Consider the following 16112-nt stretch of genomic DNA (forward strand, 5'->3'; position numbering starts at 1 on the left):
TGTGTACCGGAGGAGGAACGAGAAGCTGTTCTGGGCATAAAGCATGCTCCACTACTGATAAGACCAGTCACATTTGTTCTCACGATATCTGGCTGCGAAATGGAACTTTCTTTTTATTTAGAACACTCTTGTGTACGGAAATAAGTCAGGAAGGCTGTTCAAGGGGAAGTCAGTGGTGTCTCATTTAAAGTACGAACTTCTTAGTTTCAAATACATAGAACAGTGAAAATTTCGCATTTGAACACAAAATTTTGAACACATTTCGAATCAATTAATCAAGGTTGTTAACTTTAAAATTATCGAGGCTCGATAACGATAGTTCTATCGTTATCGTTAATTCGATAATTCTATCGGCGATAATCTTATCGCTGATAATGGACGATAACTAATTTTTAACATCTATCTAAAATCGATCAAAAAATATCATGTTAAATTTTTAGTGCTTTTACTAAGATATTTTTTTAAATCTAATAAGCTTCAAAGTAAAATATGTACTCAAACTTCTTCACAAAATACCGTATTTTTTCGAGATTACTAAAATTTCATTTGCAATATGGGTATTAAACGAAGCGAAATTTGGCATGCTTTTTCACTTTATTAGAGAAATTTTCACAAATTACCGATTTTTTTTTCGAAGATACTAAAATTTTCAAAACATGTAAAATGGATATCAAACGAAGCGAAATTTTGTATGCTTTTTTCACTTTATTAGAGATTTTTTTAGAAAATATAAAAAAAATCACAAATTACCTTATTTTTTTTATAAAATACTCAAATTTTCAAAATATCCAATTGTTCTCAAAATATCGTATTTTGTTCGAAAGTACTCAAATTGCAATATGGGTATCAAACAAAGCGAAATTTGTTTACTTTTTAAACTTTTTTTAATTTTTTCAAAATTCCGGTTTTTTTCATGGAAATACTCAAATTTTCAAAATTTGCAATATGGGTTGCAAAAGAAGCGAAATTTGTTATGCATTTTCAAGTTATTAGGGTCTCTTTTGAAAAATACTAAAATTTTCACAAAATACCATATTTTTCGAAATTACTCAAATTTTCATAATTTGAAATATGGGTATCAAACTAAGCGAAATTTTGTATGATTTTTCACTTAGGCCGTTGCAAATATTTTTCAAAGTTTATTTCGCCCCCCTCCCCCTTTAAAATTTGTTTCAAAAATCAGGGGCAAAAAAATATTTTTTCGTAAAACTGGAAAATTTCAATGGAAATAGAATTTTAATCTCACAAAAATAAAATTTTCGTCAATACTTAGAAATTTAAAAAAAAACTTATGATTGCAAAACAACTGGACAGGTGTATAATGCATTTAAAAAACTTTTTTCATTCAAATGTTGAAACCGTGGCCAGGTATTTCAATTTTTTAACTTTTTCTATCCCCCCCCCCCATAAACTTCAAAAAATATTTGCAACGGCCTTATTAGAGTTTTTTTTTGTAAAAAACTATCGTTTTTGACGAGAATACTCAAATTTTTAAAATTTGCAAAATGTTGATACCCATAAAGCGAAATTTTGTCTGCTTTTTTACTTTATTAAGTTTTTTTTTGAAAAATACTTAAAAAATCCAAAATACTGTATTTTTTGAAAATACTGAAATTTAAAAAAATTTAGTAGTTTCGAAAAAATACGGTATTTTGTGAAAAAAATTCAATTTGAGTATCAAACAAAACAAAATTTTGCATGGTTTTTTACTTTATTAGAGTTTTTTTTGAAAATACAAAAAAATTCACAAATTACCGTTTTTTTTTCGGAAATACTCAAATTTTTAAAACAAAATTTGCAATATGGGTATCAAACGAAGCAAAATTTCGCTTTGTTCGATACCTATGTTACAAATTTTGAAAAATTGAGTATTTTCGAAAAAATGCGGTATTTTGTGAAAATTGTAGTATATATAAAAAAACTCTAATACATTGTAAAAGCATACAAAATTTCGCTTCGTTTTATACCCATATTGCAAATTATAAAAAATTTAGTATTTTCGAAAAAATACGATATTTTGTGAAAATTTTAGTATTTCACAAAAATACTTTAATAACGTGAAAGAAACATCCAAAATTTTGCTTCGTTTGAGACCCATATTGCAAATTATAAAAAATTTAGTATTTTCGAAAAAATACGATATTTTGTGAAAATTTTAGTATTTCACAAAAATACTTTAATAACGTGAAAGAAACATACAAAAATTTGCTTCATTTGATACCCATATCCAGGTTTTTAAGCGAAGATGGCGTTCGAATGGTGAACGCCCGAAATGTCAAAATCGCGCAGTAGCACCAACATTAGGAAAAAAAAGTGGCTGTCATGCCATGGCACACTTTTTCCGTAATGTTGGTACCACTGATTGATTTTGAAATTTCGGGCGTTCACCATTCGAACGCCATCTTCGCTTAAAAACCTGGATAGCAAATTATGAAATTTTGAGTATATTCGGAAAACACGGTATTCTGTGATCAGTTTTGAATACATTTTAAGCTTTGAAACTTACTAGATTTTCAAAAACTATATTCTTAATGAAAGCATTGAAAATTTAACATGATATGGTTGAATAAATCGATTTTAGAAAGATTTTAAAAATGAGTTATCGTCCATTATCGGCGATAAGATTATTGCCGATAGAATTATCGAAATAACGATAACGTTAACCATTATCGTTATCGTCAGACGATAATATTATCGACGATAATTCCTTGCAATTAATCAAAATTTAAACTCTGTAATAACATTTGTGTCAAACAAAATCTTTTAACGATTTTTGTTTATTTTTATAACATTTTATCAAAAATAAGATCCCCCTGAAATCCCCTTCCCTGCAACCGAACAACATCTGCTCCAAAGAGTCCCCTTCTAATCACTTGAAATAGTAGCTCGCGAAAGCTCGCCAAGAACGGGACCCCGCAAAGTCTATTCTGAATCACGCACGATGCCAAAATCTCGCCGCGATTCGGCCGACTCGTCGCCGTTAGGCAGATTAATGGCGGCCATTTGTCTTGCCGTGGCCAGTTTCGGCACCCCGACAGTTTGGGCGGCCATCGACGGTACGGAATCCCCACCTTCGGGTAATCCTAATTGAGTGAGACTTCATTAAGTGGGACTGTTTTCTTCCTTTCCTTTAATTCGGACTTAAAGTGCCAACGAACTGTATCCAGCACGAGGTCATCTCCGGCTCGTACGATCAGTACTTTGAGCTGGACGCCATCGGGAACCAGCGGACGGAGGATGCCCCGGTCGACCTGGTCATGTACATCGCCGTGCAGAACATGGAGGAGGAGATCGCGTTCCTGCTGTCCCACCAGGATCGCTCGTTCGAGTATCCGGACTTTGCCCGGACGTACGAGGTCCGCGTGGGCAACGTGTACACCGTGATCTACCGGGAAACACTCAAGATGAAGGCGTATCACAGCGCCACCAACAAACTCTTCCCCGGTGATCAGTTCAAAATCCACTTCCGCATCCTAAAACAGGGCAACGTGACCATCACCCTGGACGACAACACCAAGAAGCCACTGTTGAACGTGTTTGACGAGGCGGGACCGCTGGACGTGCGGTACATCAGCTTCGCTTCGAGGATGAACGCGTACCCGATTGTGTTTCACTTTGCGTGCAACCAGGAGGTGTCCAGTACGGAGCCGGGACCGCGGTCGGAAGCGCTGTCCGGGTGTCCGGTGTGTCCGAAGCAAAAGTGTGAGGTTATCGTGAGGGCGTGCACGGATAACAGTAAGGACGGGGCGGCGACTGATCCGGCCAAGCAGCGGTACTACTTTAACTTTAATATGTACTTGAGCAAGAATAAGGGGAAGGCGGTGGAGGAGAATTTGCTGGTTTAGGATGAAGTTTCTGGAAGTTTCGACTTCACCGATTAGGGTACCTTATGAAATGCAATTTTAAATAAAATAAAAAACTCAGTTTTATCTGAAAATTCAATCAAAGAATTATCCATTCTTCAGTGCACAGTGGTCCGAAACCGCAAACGAGCGAGACGAAATTAATAGCGGCCACACGTTAAGTAAAAAACGTTTAATTTTACCTCTGAAACTTTGTAATTTTACCACTTTTCTAGTGTAATGTCACTTTTTCAGTCTAAATTGAGGTAAAATTACATCATAAAAGAGGTACTATTCAACCTGGGTGCAGAATAGTTGTCCGCAAAGCGGCCTCAATTTAGAACTGTCAAAGCGGAACCAATTTACTGTTTGCAAAATGATACCAAGAAATGGCAAGTATTGTAATCGATCTATAATTTATTTTGTCAGGATTAAAAATATTACTCCAGCTTTTGAGGTATTCGAAGTCAACAAATCATAAAATACAAAGATACATAATCTCGGAACTTCCATTCGGTTGTTCTTCTGGTTCACAAAATTCCACCCACTTCTGACGCAATTTATCGTCACGTGGAGAATTAAAAAAAACATATTTTGGCCGCCCATCGTTTAGTCTACGAACAAAAAATGCGCGAAGCACTAAATTTTTCAGCGAAAACTTTAACATCAACAGATTCAAAATGTTTCAAAACCAGTCACTTCAGCAGCAAAAAATATGTCACGCTTGAGCTTGAACAAAGCCTTCTACTTTGTTTATGTTTACAGTAGTAGTGCACTTGTAGTAGTGAGGAGCAGTTGGGAGCATTCGAAAATCACGTTACGCATTCTGTCTTTTCAGCACCCAGTATTCAACCTTCCAAAATTACACCTTCCAAATTTACACAATTTTTTACTGTGTAGGGACCGCCATTCTGATGGAGGCGTTAGACTATGACAAACAAACAAAGGAACTCGCACTTTTTGACAGTTTTTTTTCAGATTGTCTGTGACATAAACTTTGAAAAATATTTGCAGCGGCCTTGGAGTGATTCCTAAAAAAAATATTTTTGGATGTATCATTTCTGACTTACGTTGTAGTGGGTTGGTGTCTTTGTTTTTCTTTACACTTGTAGAGCTAATCAAAACAAACTTTTTTTTTTCAAAGAAAACGAAAATCGGACCAGTTCAACAAAAGTTACAGTCAAAATACGATGAAAAAAGCGCAATTTCAAAATGTTGATAACTCAAAAAGGTGATGAAGTTGGGCTCACGCTTGGAAACATCTGGAAATATATATTGTAAAGTACATTTTCTGAAAATATCTCGGAGTACTTTTTTGTTCAAATTATTTAATCCTTATATTTAAAAAAGCTTTTGAGCTAAACAGAAACACTTATTTTATTTATAAAAAAAAACATTTTGATGGGCTCTACAAATGCATAGAATTGCTAAAAAAATGTACAGAGAAATATACATCAACTACTAGATTTCAAATGAAATATTTCCCGGAATTAATAAAATAAATAAAATTCAGTCTGGGCAGTAGGGCGTCCAATTATCCCGGGTTTTGAATTTCCCGGGAAACGGGAAAAATAATTTTGAAATCCCGGGAAATTTTAAAACAGTTATAAAATTCATGTTTTCATTATATTTGCATGATTTAAAAGCCTTCATTTTTTTCAAGCTCAATACTATTCATTGGTGGTAATCTACACTTCAATCTAAACTAGGATAGCAGTTTTTATTTTGTTCTTTGTTGTGCTTTGGTTTTTTTTATCTAATGTCTAATCCAATGCGAATTGAATTAAATAAGTCTCTTATAAATACATAATTTATATTTTTTTTATATGTCTAGATATGACTAGAAAAGCCTAAAAAAAACTTTGTCCAAAATAACAAATAAAAAGAAAGCAATTAAATTAAACCAGTTAAATTAGACATTCATGTTTTACATAAAAAATATTTTACAAATTATCTTAAGGTCATTACCGCCAACTAGGGAAAATCGGAACTAAAGTCTAAATAGGTACAGTAGATTTTAGAGTAATTAATTTGGAGATCGGTGTACTAATTGTTTTGTTCTTTTCCTTTTTAAACCGAAATCAATAAAAAAATAAAAACAGTATGCTAAAAAATTACTAAAACAACTGTCTTAATTCGATACATTCGTCTTGATTTGCCAAAAATGTTTCATGAAAAATATTTTAAAATTATATTATTTTCTAAATTTAAAATCACAAATATACGTAGTCTTTTCTAAAATATATGAAAGTTAAAAAATTTGTTTAAATCGCTAGGCAATTAAAGGATTGGTATTTTTTTACAAATTTCTTTTATAAATCAAATTAATACTGATACCTAGTTTGAATAGGTCCTACAAACATATGAAAACACAACAGCTTATAGGACCTTTAAAAAAAAACCCTGGATATATGTTTAATATTTAATTTTTATTTAATTTCCAGACAAAAATTTGATATTTTTTCCAATTTTGGGAATTCCCGGGACAAAATACGAAAAATCCCGGGATTCGGGAATTCCCGGTTTTGGAAAAATCCCGGGAATTTTGTCCCGAGAATTCCCGAGATGGACGCACTACTGGGCAGATATAAAGTTTTCATTAAAAGATCAATTTCGCATGAATTTTGATCTAGCTTGGAACTTTCAATTGACTTTTCCTTATTTTTCAAAAACTTATTTTTCAATTCTTTGAGATTTTTTAAAATTAAAACCTATTAGGCCATTGCAAATATTTTTGAAAGTATATGTCGCACCCCCCCCCCCCCGCTTCAAAATCGGTTCGAAAAATCAGTGGGCAAAAACAATATTTTTTCAAAGATCTTCAAAATTTGATAGGAAATATAAGTTTAACCAACTGAAAACAATTAGACATGCATTTTTCTGTATTTATAACCATATTTAGCATGTCTGGGATGAATCAAAAATATTTTAATTTTTTGTGGAATTCCAATGTACAGCACCTCAAAAAGTTTTTTTTCGGCGAAAAAAAAATCTCTTCAATACATGGATATTTTGAAAACTAATGATTGCAAAACAACAGGGTAGGTGTAAAATGCACTTTCAAACACCTTTTTCATTAAAATTTCAATTTTTATATGTTTTTATTATTTTGCCCCCACCCCCATCGACCACGATCAGAGTCGCGGGACGTAAACTTCGAAAAATACTTGCAACGGCCTCTTTTTTTTATTCGATACTTTGCCAGATTTTTCAAATTTTGACCTGGTAACACTGATTTCAATAGAATCTTCTTCTTTTAATTTCCCTTATTATTTACATCTCAGCAAACTTATAAGAACTGATTATTTTTGAACTCATCAAAGTGTTACAGAAATATGAATAAAACATTTTAACCACTTTATCTTATTTTTCGCTTTCGATGTACAGTCCAGACTCGATAATCCGAAGGCCTCTGACAAATTTCACTTCGGATAATCGAATCACGAAAAACATTGTTTTTCATTGTCTCATTTTTGATTTTCGAGTCGAATATGACCCCAACACTACTCTAAAGGGAATTAGAATTTTTAAGTCCAATATGGGCATAACTATATTTGTAAAATGAATTTGGTATGCAATAAAACAATAAACCACTTAAATTTTATTAAAATGAGGTCGCAGACTCGTATTAAATGTTAAAAATTAAAAAACAATGCAAAAAAAAAGTTTATTCGTGATTCGATTATCCGAAGCCACATAAAAACCTTCGGATAATCGAGCGCTTACATCCGACTGCAACTCGCTAAGATCACCGTCTCCGTGCTGTGCGAAAAAAAGTCAATTTCGAAATAATTTGACTAACACTAATTCAATTTATTCAACTTTATGAGGAACCAATTGATGAAGTGCAAACTGACTTAGTATCAGCGCCCAAACAGTAAAACAACCTTCACTCATGAATTGTGCTCGACCTAGAACCTGAGAGGGATATTTGAGGTTAAACGGATTATGAATTGACGTTTTCAAAAAGAATATTTAGTGAACAATACAGAAAAACCCCAATGGTATGACACCTACAGATTTTTATCGGACGTCCATTTTACCCCACACCTCCTTGCGGGTAATCATTCAAGCGACAGCTTAATCGAAAACGACAAACACGTCTGGAATTTGCAAATCCCGAATTTTTTTTTCTTCAAATGTACCGTTTTCGCATCAGTCTTTTTTTTGGATCCCCCTTCAATTTTGATCCCCTTTTTGGCCTTCTCCATTCGATGGGTCTGCGCAATCCGATCCGGCCGAGCAATTAATCATTTTCTGCGACGCGGTTCTAGCACGGACATCTGATCCACTTTTTTTTGCGGGTTCTCAACATAACCTAAAACCTGTCAAAACCCGGTAAAAAACCGGATGACATTTGAGATAGAGGGGGGCCTGTCACGGCAGATTCCTGCAGACTCGTCCATCCAGAACTTCCAACATTGAAACACGATTATTTGGTGTACCCTTTTAATTGACCACCAGAAGACGATATTTTGAAGTGTGGTGATCGTGCGCTGCGTGATTAGAATAGGATTAAGCTGGCTAGAATCGTGTCATAAGAGGTTAGAACTGAGACGCGGCGAGTAATTGAATCTGTAGGCTTATAATTGTTGCCAGTCATTTTGATCTAGTTTTGAGTTGATCAAAATGTTAAGCCGTTTTTTTGTGGCCCAACTTGTCCACACAGTAGTTGTTGATATTTATGCAAATGCCACCACCTAGTTTTAATCGCTGTTAAATTTTCAATTTACGCTAAACAGGATTTGTTAGCATGACACAAATATCACAATCCAATCTTAAGTAGATGTCAGACGGTAGTCAAATGCTACTCGCTTGCTGCATCCAGTTGTCTCTGTTGAAGCTGTGATGGTGACGCGATGAAACGTCACGCGATCTGTCAACCTTCAAGGATGACTAGATGACCTCGTCATTGGTTGGCAGAAGATTTGACACCGGATGTCATTTGCATGGTCATCGCTGAATGTCAGCGCAATGTAATTTGGGTGCACCGTGAAATGTTTTGTTTTCTCTTTTTCATTGTTATTGTTATCATGAAGGCAATTTAAGACTTAAAACAACAACAAAAATCATGGAGGTCAGCGTTGATAATGTTCTCACAGAAGCTTTATTAAGGGCATTGTTCTCTAGTATGTTGAACTCATTGTGTAATATACTGAACTTCACCTTGTTGATGCCATCAATCACAATTATAGTGAGGTATTCGTTCACCGACAACAACACCCCTTCCAGTGTTGCCGAAAAAAGGAACAACATTCCTTTCATAGCTGCTCGGAGCCATGTCAACTGACCGTTCTAAAATGCGACCATCAGAACACGCACATCTGGGGAGAACTTCTCACGCACAGCACGAGATCAACCGCCTGGACTCAACGAGTGCCATTCCCCCGGGTGTAAACAAATCAGAACAAGCTACCACCTCTCTCCCACTGAATTCTCGTTACGGGGACCTCACCAGCCCCTCAGATATCAGCAGCTTGTGGTCAGCCAAAGAGGGACCCCGTCCAGAACTTGGTCCAGAACGAGAATTTTCAAATGCCAAGGACAAACGGCGCGCTGGTTCGGTGTACGACCGGGCTAAGGTTCTTGGCGGCGGGAAGAGATCCGAACGAGTTCTACAAAGTACCCGCAGTAAATCTACAGGAATCCCGTGCCTCTAAACGATGGAGCTGTTTGCGTAGCACATTTAAAGCAATAATTATTGTTTTGAACCTGACCCGAGAGATGGCGCGCGCGCGTCTGTTTTAAATAGTCTACATTGTTTCTTCGAGTTCTGGAGAAAAAAATCTTGTACCTGCACAATTATCGTCATATTTCATCGGTTTGAACTCGTAATCGTATTCTTGACGACCTCGGAAACTGACAAAGTGTCATCCCTTGTCCCATCCACTTGTCTGTGGTGCTCCCTACGGAGCAGATGTTGAAGGGATTACGAGGCACCTGCGGTGGCGCAAGCCCGGGATTGATCTTTCTGAACTAATGACATGCACCCTTCAGCGTGAGGATCACCAGAAGGGTCTTCGGGATGATGCCACCTGCTGCTGGTTATTGAAAGTGACGTTCGGAATTACACACCCTGTCAGTCGTGGTTTGATCTGCCGGGGATGCTCGGTGAAGGAAGGATTAAGGGGCACCCAACAAGGGTGCCTGTTGGTTCATGATATCCTAATTATGCATATTAAGAAATTTAAAGGTTACGTGTGAAACATTGTATGAACTGGGCGATGCCAGAGGTGAGATAATTCGATGTAATCGTACGTCGCAGCGTGATTGAGATTGACGCACAATTATATGATGCCAAATTTGGCATTGAATGCGTTGCATACAATCTTGCAGCAAAAGAAGGACACCAAAATTTGATTACGTATATTTATTTAAAAAAAAAAAAACACACACAACACGCTCTCAAAATCAGTGCCTATCAATATTAATTTTAGTTCATAGCTATGTTGGTTTCAATTTTCAACCTCCTAAAAATTAACATTTTCGGGGAGCGGCCGTGGCTGCCTGGTTACGGTGTTCGCTTTGTAAGCGAATGGTCCTGGGTTCGATTCCCATCTGCTCCCAACGAGAAAGTATAGGAAATATAAATCTTGAAACTCTGAACATGAACGAAAAATCAAAGTCGCTCGAGTCGGGGTTCGATCCCTCGTCCTTTGGATTGGTAAGCAAAAATGCTAACCACTAGACCATCGCGACTTGGTGAACTATAACTGGTATTAGGAATAATGTTACTACCAACTATATACGCGCTGGCTCCTTGTCCATCTGTCAAGGGTTCGGAAGTTCTAAATAACGTTTGAACCCGATTGGTGCAAACGTTCTTCAGGGCGGGGCTTGTCGATAAAGCTGAATTACCTCGCGCTCGGCTAGCCAGCGTAGAAATGGGTCACCGAATTGTTTTATTGATAACATTTTCCTCATTTAATCATTCATCATTTTATTATTATTATTATTATTATGTGTACACTAAAAGAAAAATAATGATGTAGAAATTGTCAAGGCTAATGCGGTTAATGACAACTTTTCTGCCAAAAGAAGCTCGCTAATCAATCGATTTTATGTGTACACTTGACAGCGAAATGTTCAGCGATAGCAGTCACAAATGCATCTTTATTATTTTCATGAATAAGGTCAATAACAAAACTGACCTATCCCTAAAGGTTCACATTTTAATAATTGAAATTTCTACTTGTAGAATGTTGTTACATTCTAATAAATAATCCTGCAAGGTTAGAAAAAAAAAGAAATTAAAAAACTTTTTTTTGTTCTAAATGAAAAATCACCCTTCTGGGTAATTGCAGATTCGAAAAGTACATTAAATTTTCCATGAATAGACATGTTTCAAATTTTTTGAAGTAACGTAACGAAAAATGGAACAATTTTAGAAACTATTTTTATATTTTTTTTCGATGAAAAATCCTTTTTTCGGAATTCTCAGTACGCCATCAAACCGAGCGTCCAATTTTACATAAAAGTCTCTTTGACACCAAATTTCCAAACCATCACCATTTCAAGCTGCACATTATTGAAAATCATGTATTTTTTCGAATGTTCAAAAATTGAAGGGGTCGTACCGCCTCCGTCACGATATATCCAAACATGAAGCTCGGATTCGTGATTAGGGGCAAAAAATACCTCTTAGGACAAAGTTTGAAGCAAATCGAAGAGTGGTCGGGATAACAGCTGTGTGAGTTGGCGGAGAATTATCCTGATATATGGGAGCGTTCTTTTATTACGTAACGCAAAAAATCGGATTGTTATACCCCCTCCCCCCCCCCCTCGACAACAAAATTTCCATACAAATTTTAAAAAAATTGTATGGATCGTAACACGGCCTCCGACCCCCCCTCCCACCAACTGCGTTACGTAATAAAAGAACGCTCACTTATATATCTAACAAGCTCTTCCCGGCAAACTTCGTCCTGCCCTTGTTTAGTTTCCTGACGTTTCTTGCTTGTTTGCTAATTCAGCCTCCTGTGATCAAAATTTGATTTTACATAACTTTTCCCATCAATCTGCAGATTTTCCGGAATCGGTTCCAGAGTGGCCAAAGTTGTAACTTTTTGGCGTAAGAACCTTCCTTGGACTTATACGAACCCAACGCAACAAAGAGCACCTCAATCCGACGCTCCGTATTGAACTGATTCGCATTCGAACAAAACCGTCGAAATTTTTTATATACACGGAGAAAAAAGAGTTCTCAAAATCGTGAACAAGCGTTCATGAAAATGGGAACCTCGAACAAAGTGTTCAAATCTCATGGTACGATTTTGAAAAACGTACCATGAAATTTGAACACTTTGTTCGTGGTTCTCATTTTCATGAACGCTTGTTCACGATTTTGGGAACTCTTTTTTCTCCGTGTATATAGATATAGATATTAGGATGTAACAAAAATGACTTTTTGGCGGGCATTCAGGGGTTTGTTCCGGTGGGCATACTGAGCCCAAATCCCAAATATGAGCTTGATTGGACGTAACAGGAGCTGGCGCTCCGCCCTTCAATTTTAAATGGGATTTAACCCGTAAAAAAAGATTTTTTCAAAAATGTCAATTTTTGAGGCATTTTGGCCACTGAAGCGTTTACCAAAAACATCACTGGCATGTAGGCCAGATCCTTGCGCATCTTTTGGTATATATAACATTGAAGTTTGGAGCACCCTGGAACTCGGTACAGACCTTCGAAATTTGGCATTTTTTCGAAAAACCGCCCCCGGCAAAAAAGATATGCGTCGCGTCTCGCGACGCCCGAGACGCCATTTGATTTTGCTGGGACCGAGCTCCAGGGTGCTCCAAACTTCAATGTTATATATACCAAAAGATGCGCAAGGATCTGGCCTACATGCCAGTGATGTTTTTGGTAAACGCTTCAGTGACCAAAATGCCTCAAAAATTGACATTTTTGAAAAAATCTTTTTTTACGGGTTAAATCCCATTTAAAATTGAAGGGCGGAGCGCCAGCTCCTGTTACGTCCAATCAAGCTCATATTTGGGATTTGGGCTCAGTATGCCCACCAGAACAAACCCCTGAATGCCCGCCAAAAAGTCATTTTTGTTACACTCTAATAGATATAGATGTTGCTGTCGATTTTTGTTACAACTATTTATTTATTTTTAATGTTTTTTTTTTTTTTTTTGTTTGATGCCACTATATCCACTGCGACCAGGAATTAGATCTATTGCGGACTTGCAATTCTATTTATAGAATCACAAAGGCTTCTTCTGTTATTAGGCAGATGTTGAAACATTTGTAAAATTTTATGAGCTTTTCGACAAAAATATTTTGAAAATTTTAGAAACAAGACTAAAATTTCAAATGGGCATAATATTGAATGTTTGGCCCTTTTGAAATGTTCGTCTTGATTCTAAAGTTTTTGTCAACCAACACCCTCCCCCCCCCCTCTCCTACAAAGTTGGCCCGAAAAATCAGGGGCAAAAAATCTTTTTTAAAACACTTTAAAACACACAATGGAAAATTATGTACAATCAGCTGAAATCTATTTAAAATGCATTCCCCTTCGTTTAGTATCATTTTTAGCTTGTTTGGGTTGATTTAAAAATCACCAGAATTTTTTTCAAAGCTTTCGACTTTTTTTCGTTATAATTTTTGTTTTCGTCAAAACTTACATTTTTTGAAAACTAATGTTTGCAAAACAACTGTACTAGTGTAAAATGCATTTTTAAAACAATTTTTGCATTCAAATGCTGCTACTATGGCTTGTTATTTTAATTTTAATATTTTTTTGCCCCCCCCCCTTCGATTCCGGCCAGAACCGAGGGACAAAAACTTGGAAAAAATATTTGCATCGGCAGGGCCGTAGCCAGGATTTTTGTTCGGGGGGGGCTTGGGTGCAAAAATTCAAGGAGTATAAAAATCAGCAAATCATTTATACCATCACTTGGTCTGTGGTATAATTATCGAGATGAATTGTAAAATTGTAATGTAATGTATGCAAAAAAGTTTTCAAAGATTTTCATATATATAGTTTTCAATGTCTTTATTGAAGAAACTCCTTCGTTATTTTTTTTTATTATTTTAACAGCTAGTTTGTATTAATTTTGTTTAAAGAAATATCGATTTATCTAACCATAAGTATTATGTTTTCTGTATTTTATACTGAGAGAAAACCCCACGAACAAACTGGTAAATTTGAACTATCAAATTTTAAACCGTCTGAATTTACATTTTCAGCTGTGTGATAATTGTGATGGTTTATCTGACATTTTTCATTTTTTCTAGCACAACATAAAACTCATAACTGGAATATTTGTTTTTCTTAAAATTTTATAAACAAACTTAAGCAATGTTTTATTTTAATTGTTCTAAGCTATTGAAGCCACTTCATATTTTGCGAAGCTCCTGGTGCTCTCAAAAATAAATAATTTTAATGAAATACAAAAAAAATATAATCGTTGAAATTTCAGGTTCTGAAGTGTCTCCATGGTAATTGGACGACCCTATAGGCCTATAATAGATATCTGTTAATAAATAGATTTGTAGAAAAAAAATCAGTGCCTGTGTTTAATTTTAATGTGTTAAAAAATTTAGATAAAATGTATTAAATTAATTTTTAACGCCAAAATATTCACTGGAAGAGTTGTTAATAATGCATATGTAACCATTTTTAAATGCATATGTAACCGTTAAAATTTTCCTCGATTGCATCAAACATTAAAACGATTCATGTTTAACTTTAATATTCCGACTAAACGCCATTTTCAAATTCATTACTCATTGTACTCTGAAAAATTGGTCCAGAATTTGAGCAAAAATAAAATTTTAAAACATGACAAAAAAATTTAATCAGATCTTAATTCTAAAGATAATTTTTTAATAAAATTTCAATCTATCGTTGCAGTTGTGCTTATCTTCGAAATTAAAAAAAAAATATTAAATTAAAAATAAAATTTTCTGATCGAATAAACGGTTAAATTTAAACCAAAGAGTATCAAAGAGACATTATTAAAGATATCCAGAGTCAAAATATTTAAAGGTCTATGAATTCATAGAATTCATTAATTTTTTATCGATAAAAAAATAAATCCACAGTAAGCTTTAAAGTGCATATTTCGTTAAAACACAAAAATTAACATTATCCAATTTATTGAAAATAGTGAACAAACTGTTTAACAAGTATTTCAATGAAAATGATGTAACAGCAACATCAAGCAAAACTTGTATTGTTCTTATCGTGTAAAGACTCAGAACCATTGGAGATTGATCTATTAGTTCTGAGACACATCTTCTTGAAATAAAATAAAATGTACGATAAAAATTGTAAATGCGAACACGATTAACAAATTAAAATCTATGATTCACTTATTTATTTATTTTGAAATAACTGTCAAAACTATATTATTTTTAAAATAAGTTTTAATAACCAATATGATTTTACAAGATACAGGGGAAAAATAATGTAAATTGGCTGTGGTGGTTCTAGAAAAGACCAAGAAAAGACTCTCTTAATATTTCTAAGCAAAACAAAAAAAAACACAAATGAAATCCTTTTTTTTCTATTTCTGGGATCTAATCATGTTTAATAATTTAGGAGTGTAACCATTTATTAAAATCGATGTTTGTTCAAGCAATATCTTGACTCTGGGAACAAAATCCTGCACATTTTATGGTTTAGAAATTTTATATTTACGGAACCTTGCTAAATTAAAAATAAAGAAAACTTTATGTAAGAATTCATAAATCGATTAGTTTTATCCTGTAAATCTAATCTTAAACTGCATTAGAATTCAAACATACCAATATTCGAAGTATCAAAAAATTTAGATTATTATAACATAATTTATTGAAATGATTGAAAATTATTTTTTGAATATCTTTATTTAAAAATGATAAAAAAATATTTATTATTATTTTTTTATAATTTAAGGATTTTTTTAGTTGAAATTATTTTATAATTTTTTATGTTTTTGATTTTTTTTCATTTTCATCATGTGTAATTATTATCTTAAATTTTTGTTTTAAAAGTAAAGAATACTTTATGTAAGAATTCTTAAATCAATTACATTTTTCCCGTAAATCAAATCTTAGTCTGAATTTTGCTACAAGAACTATATTTTACATTCAAACGAAAATTTTTAAAAGTGTCCTGTAGTACAGAGACTCTTAAAACTCCATACAAAAAATCTCAAGAAACGGTCAAGAAAAGGTTTACGAAAAAACTTCTCTTAAGCGGTACGCAGCTGAAAAGGAACAGAAACAAAAAGCGTCGTTTTATATTTCTTCGGGTGCAATATGAGTTGATGAGATTTG

General features: G+C 34.5%; 2 protein-coding genes across 2 annotated transcripts in view; both read left to right on the forward strand.

The window, feature by feature from the left end:
• Positions 1-16112, forward strand: part of LOC6050461 — a 64496-nt gene that overhangs the window by 20996 nt on the left and 27388 nt on the right. The gene's annotated exons all lie outside the window — the stretch shown is intronic.
• Positions 2896-3930, forward strand: LOC6050463. Its single transcript, XM_001867035.2, has 2 exons — positions 2896-3056; positions 3148-3930. Exons 1-2 carry the CDS (start codon positions 2942-2944, stop codon positions 3843-3845), a joined length of 813 nt encoding a protein of 270 aa, XP_001867070.2. The 5' UTR covers positions 2896-2941; the 3' UTR covers positions 3846-3930.

This window comes from Culex quinquefasciatus, chromosome 1 (genome assembly GCF_015732765.1).
Source record: "Culex quinquefasciatus strain JHB chromosome 1, VPISU_Cqui_1.0_pri_paternal, whole genome shotgun sequence".
Taxonomy (NCBI): Eukaryota; Metazoa; Arthropoda; class Insecta; order Diptera; family Culicidae; genus Culex; species Culex quinquefasciatus.

Bases quoted from the DNA above. Each gene is read 5' to 3' on its own strand.
- LOC6050463 (XM_001867035.2), top strand. From the start codon at position 2,942: ATGCCAAAATCTCGCCGCGATTCGGCCGACTCGTCGCCGTTAGGCAGA. The intron at 3,057-3,147 runs GTACGGAATCCC...TCGGACTTAAAG, and splicing joins AGTTTGGGCGGCCATCGACG to TGCCAACGAACTGTATCCAG.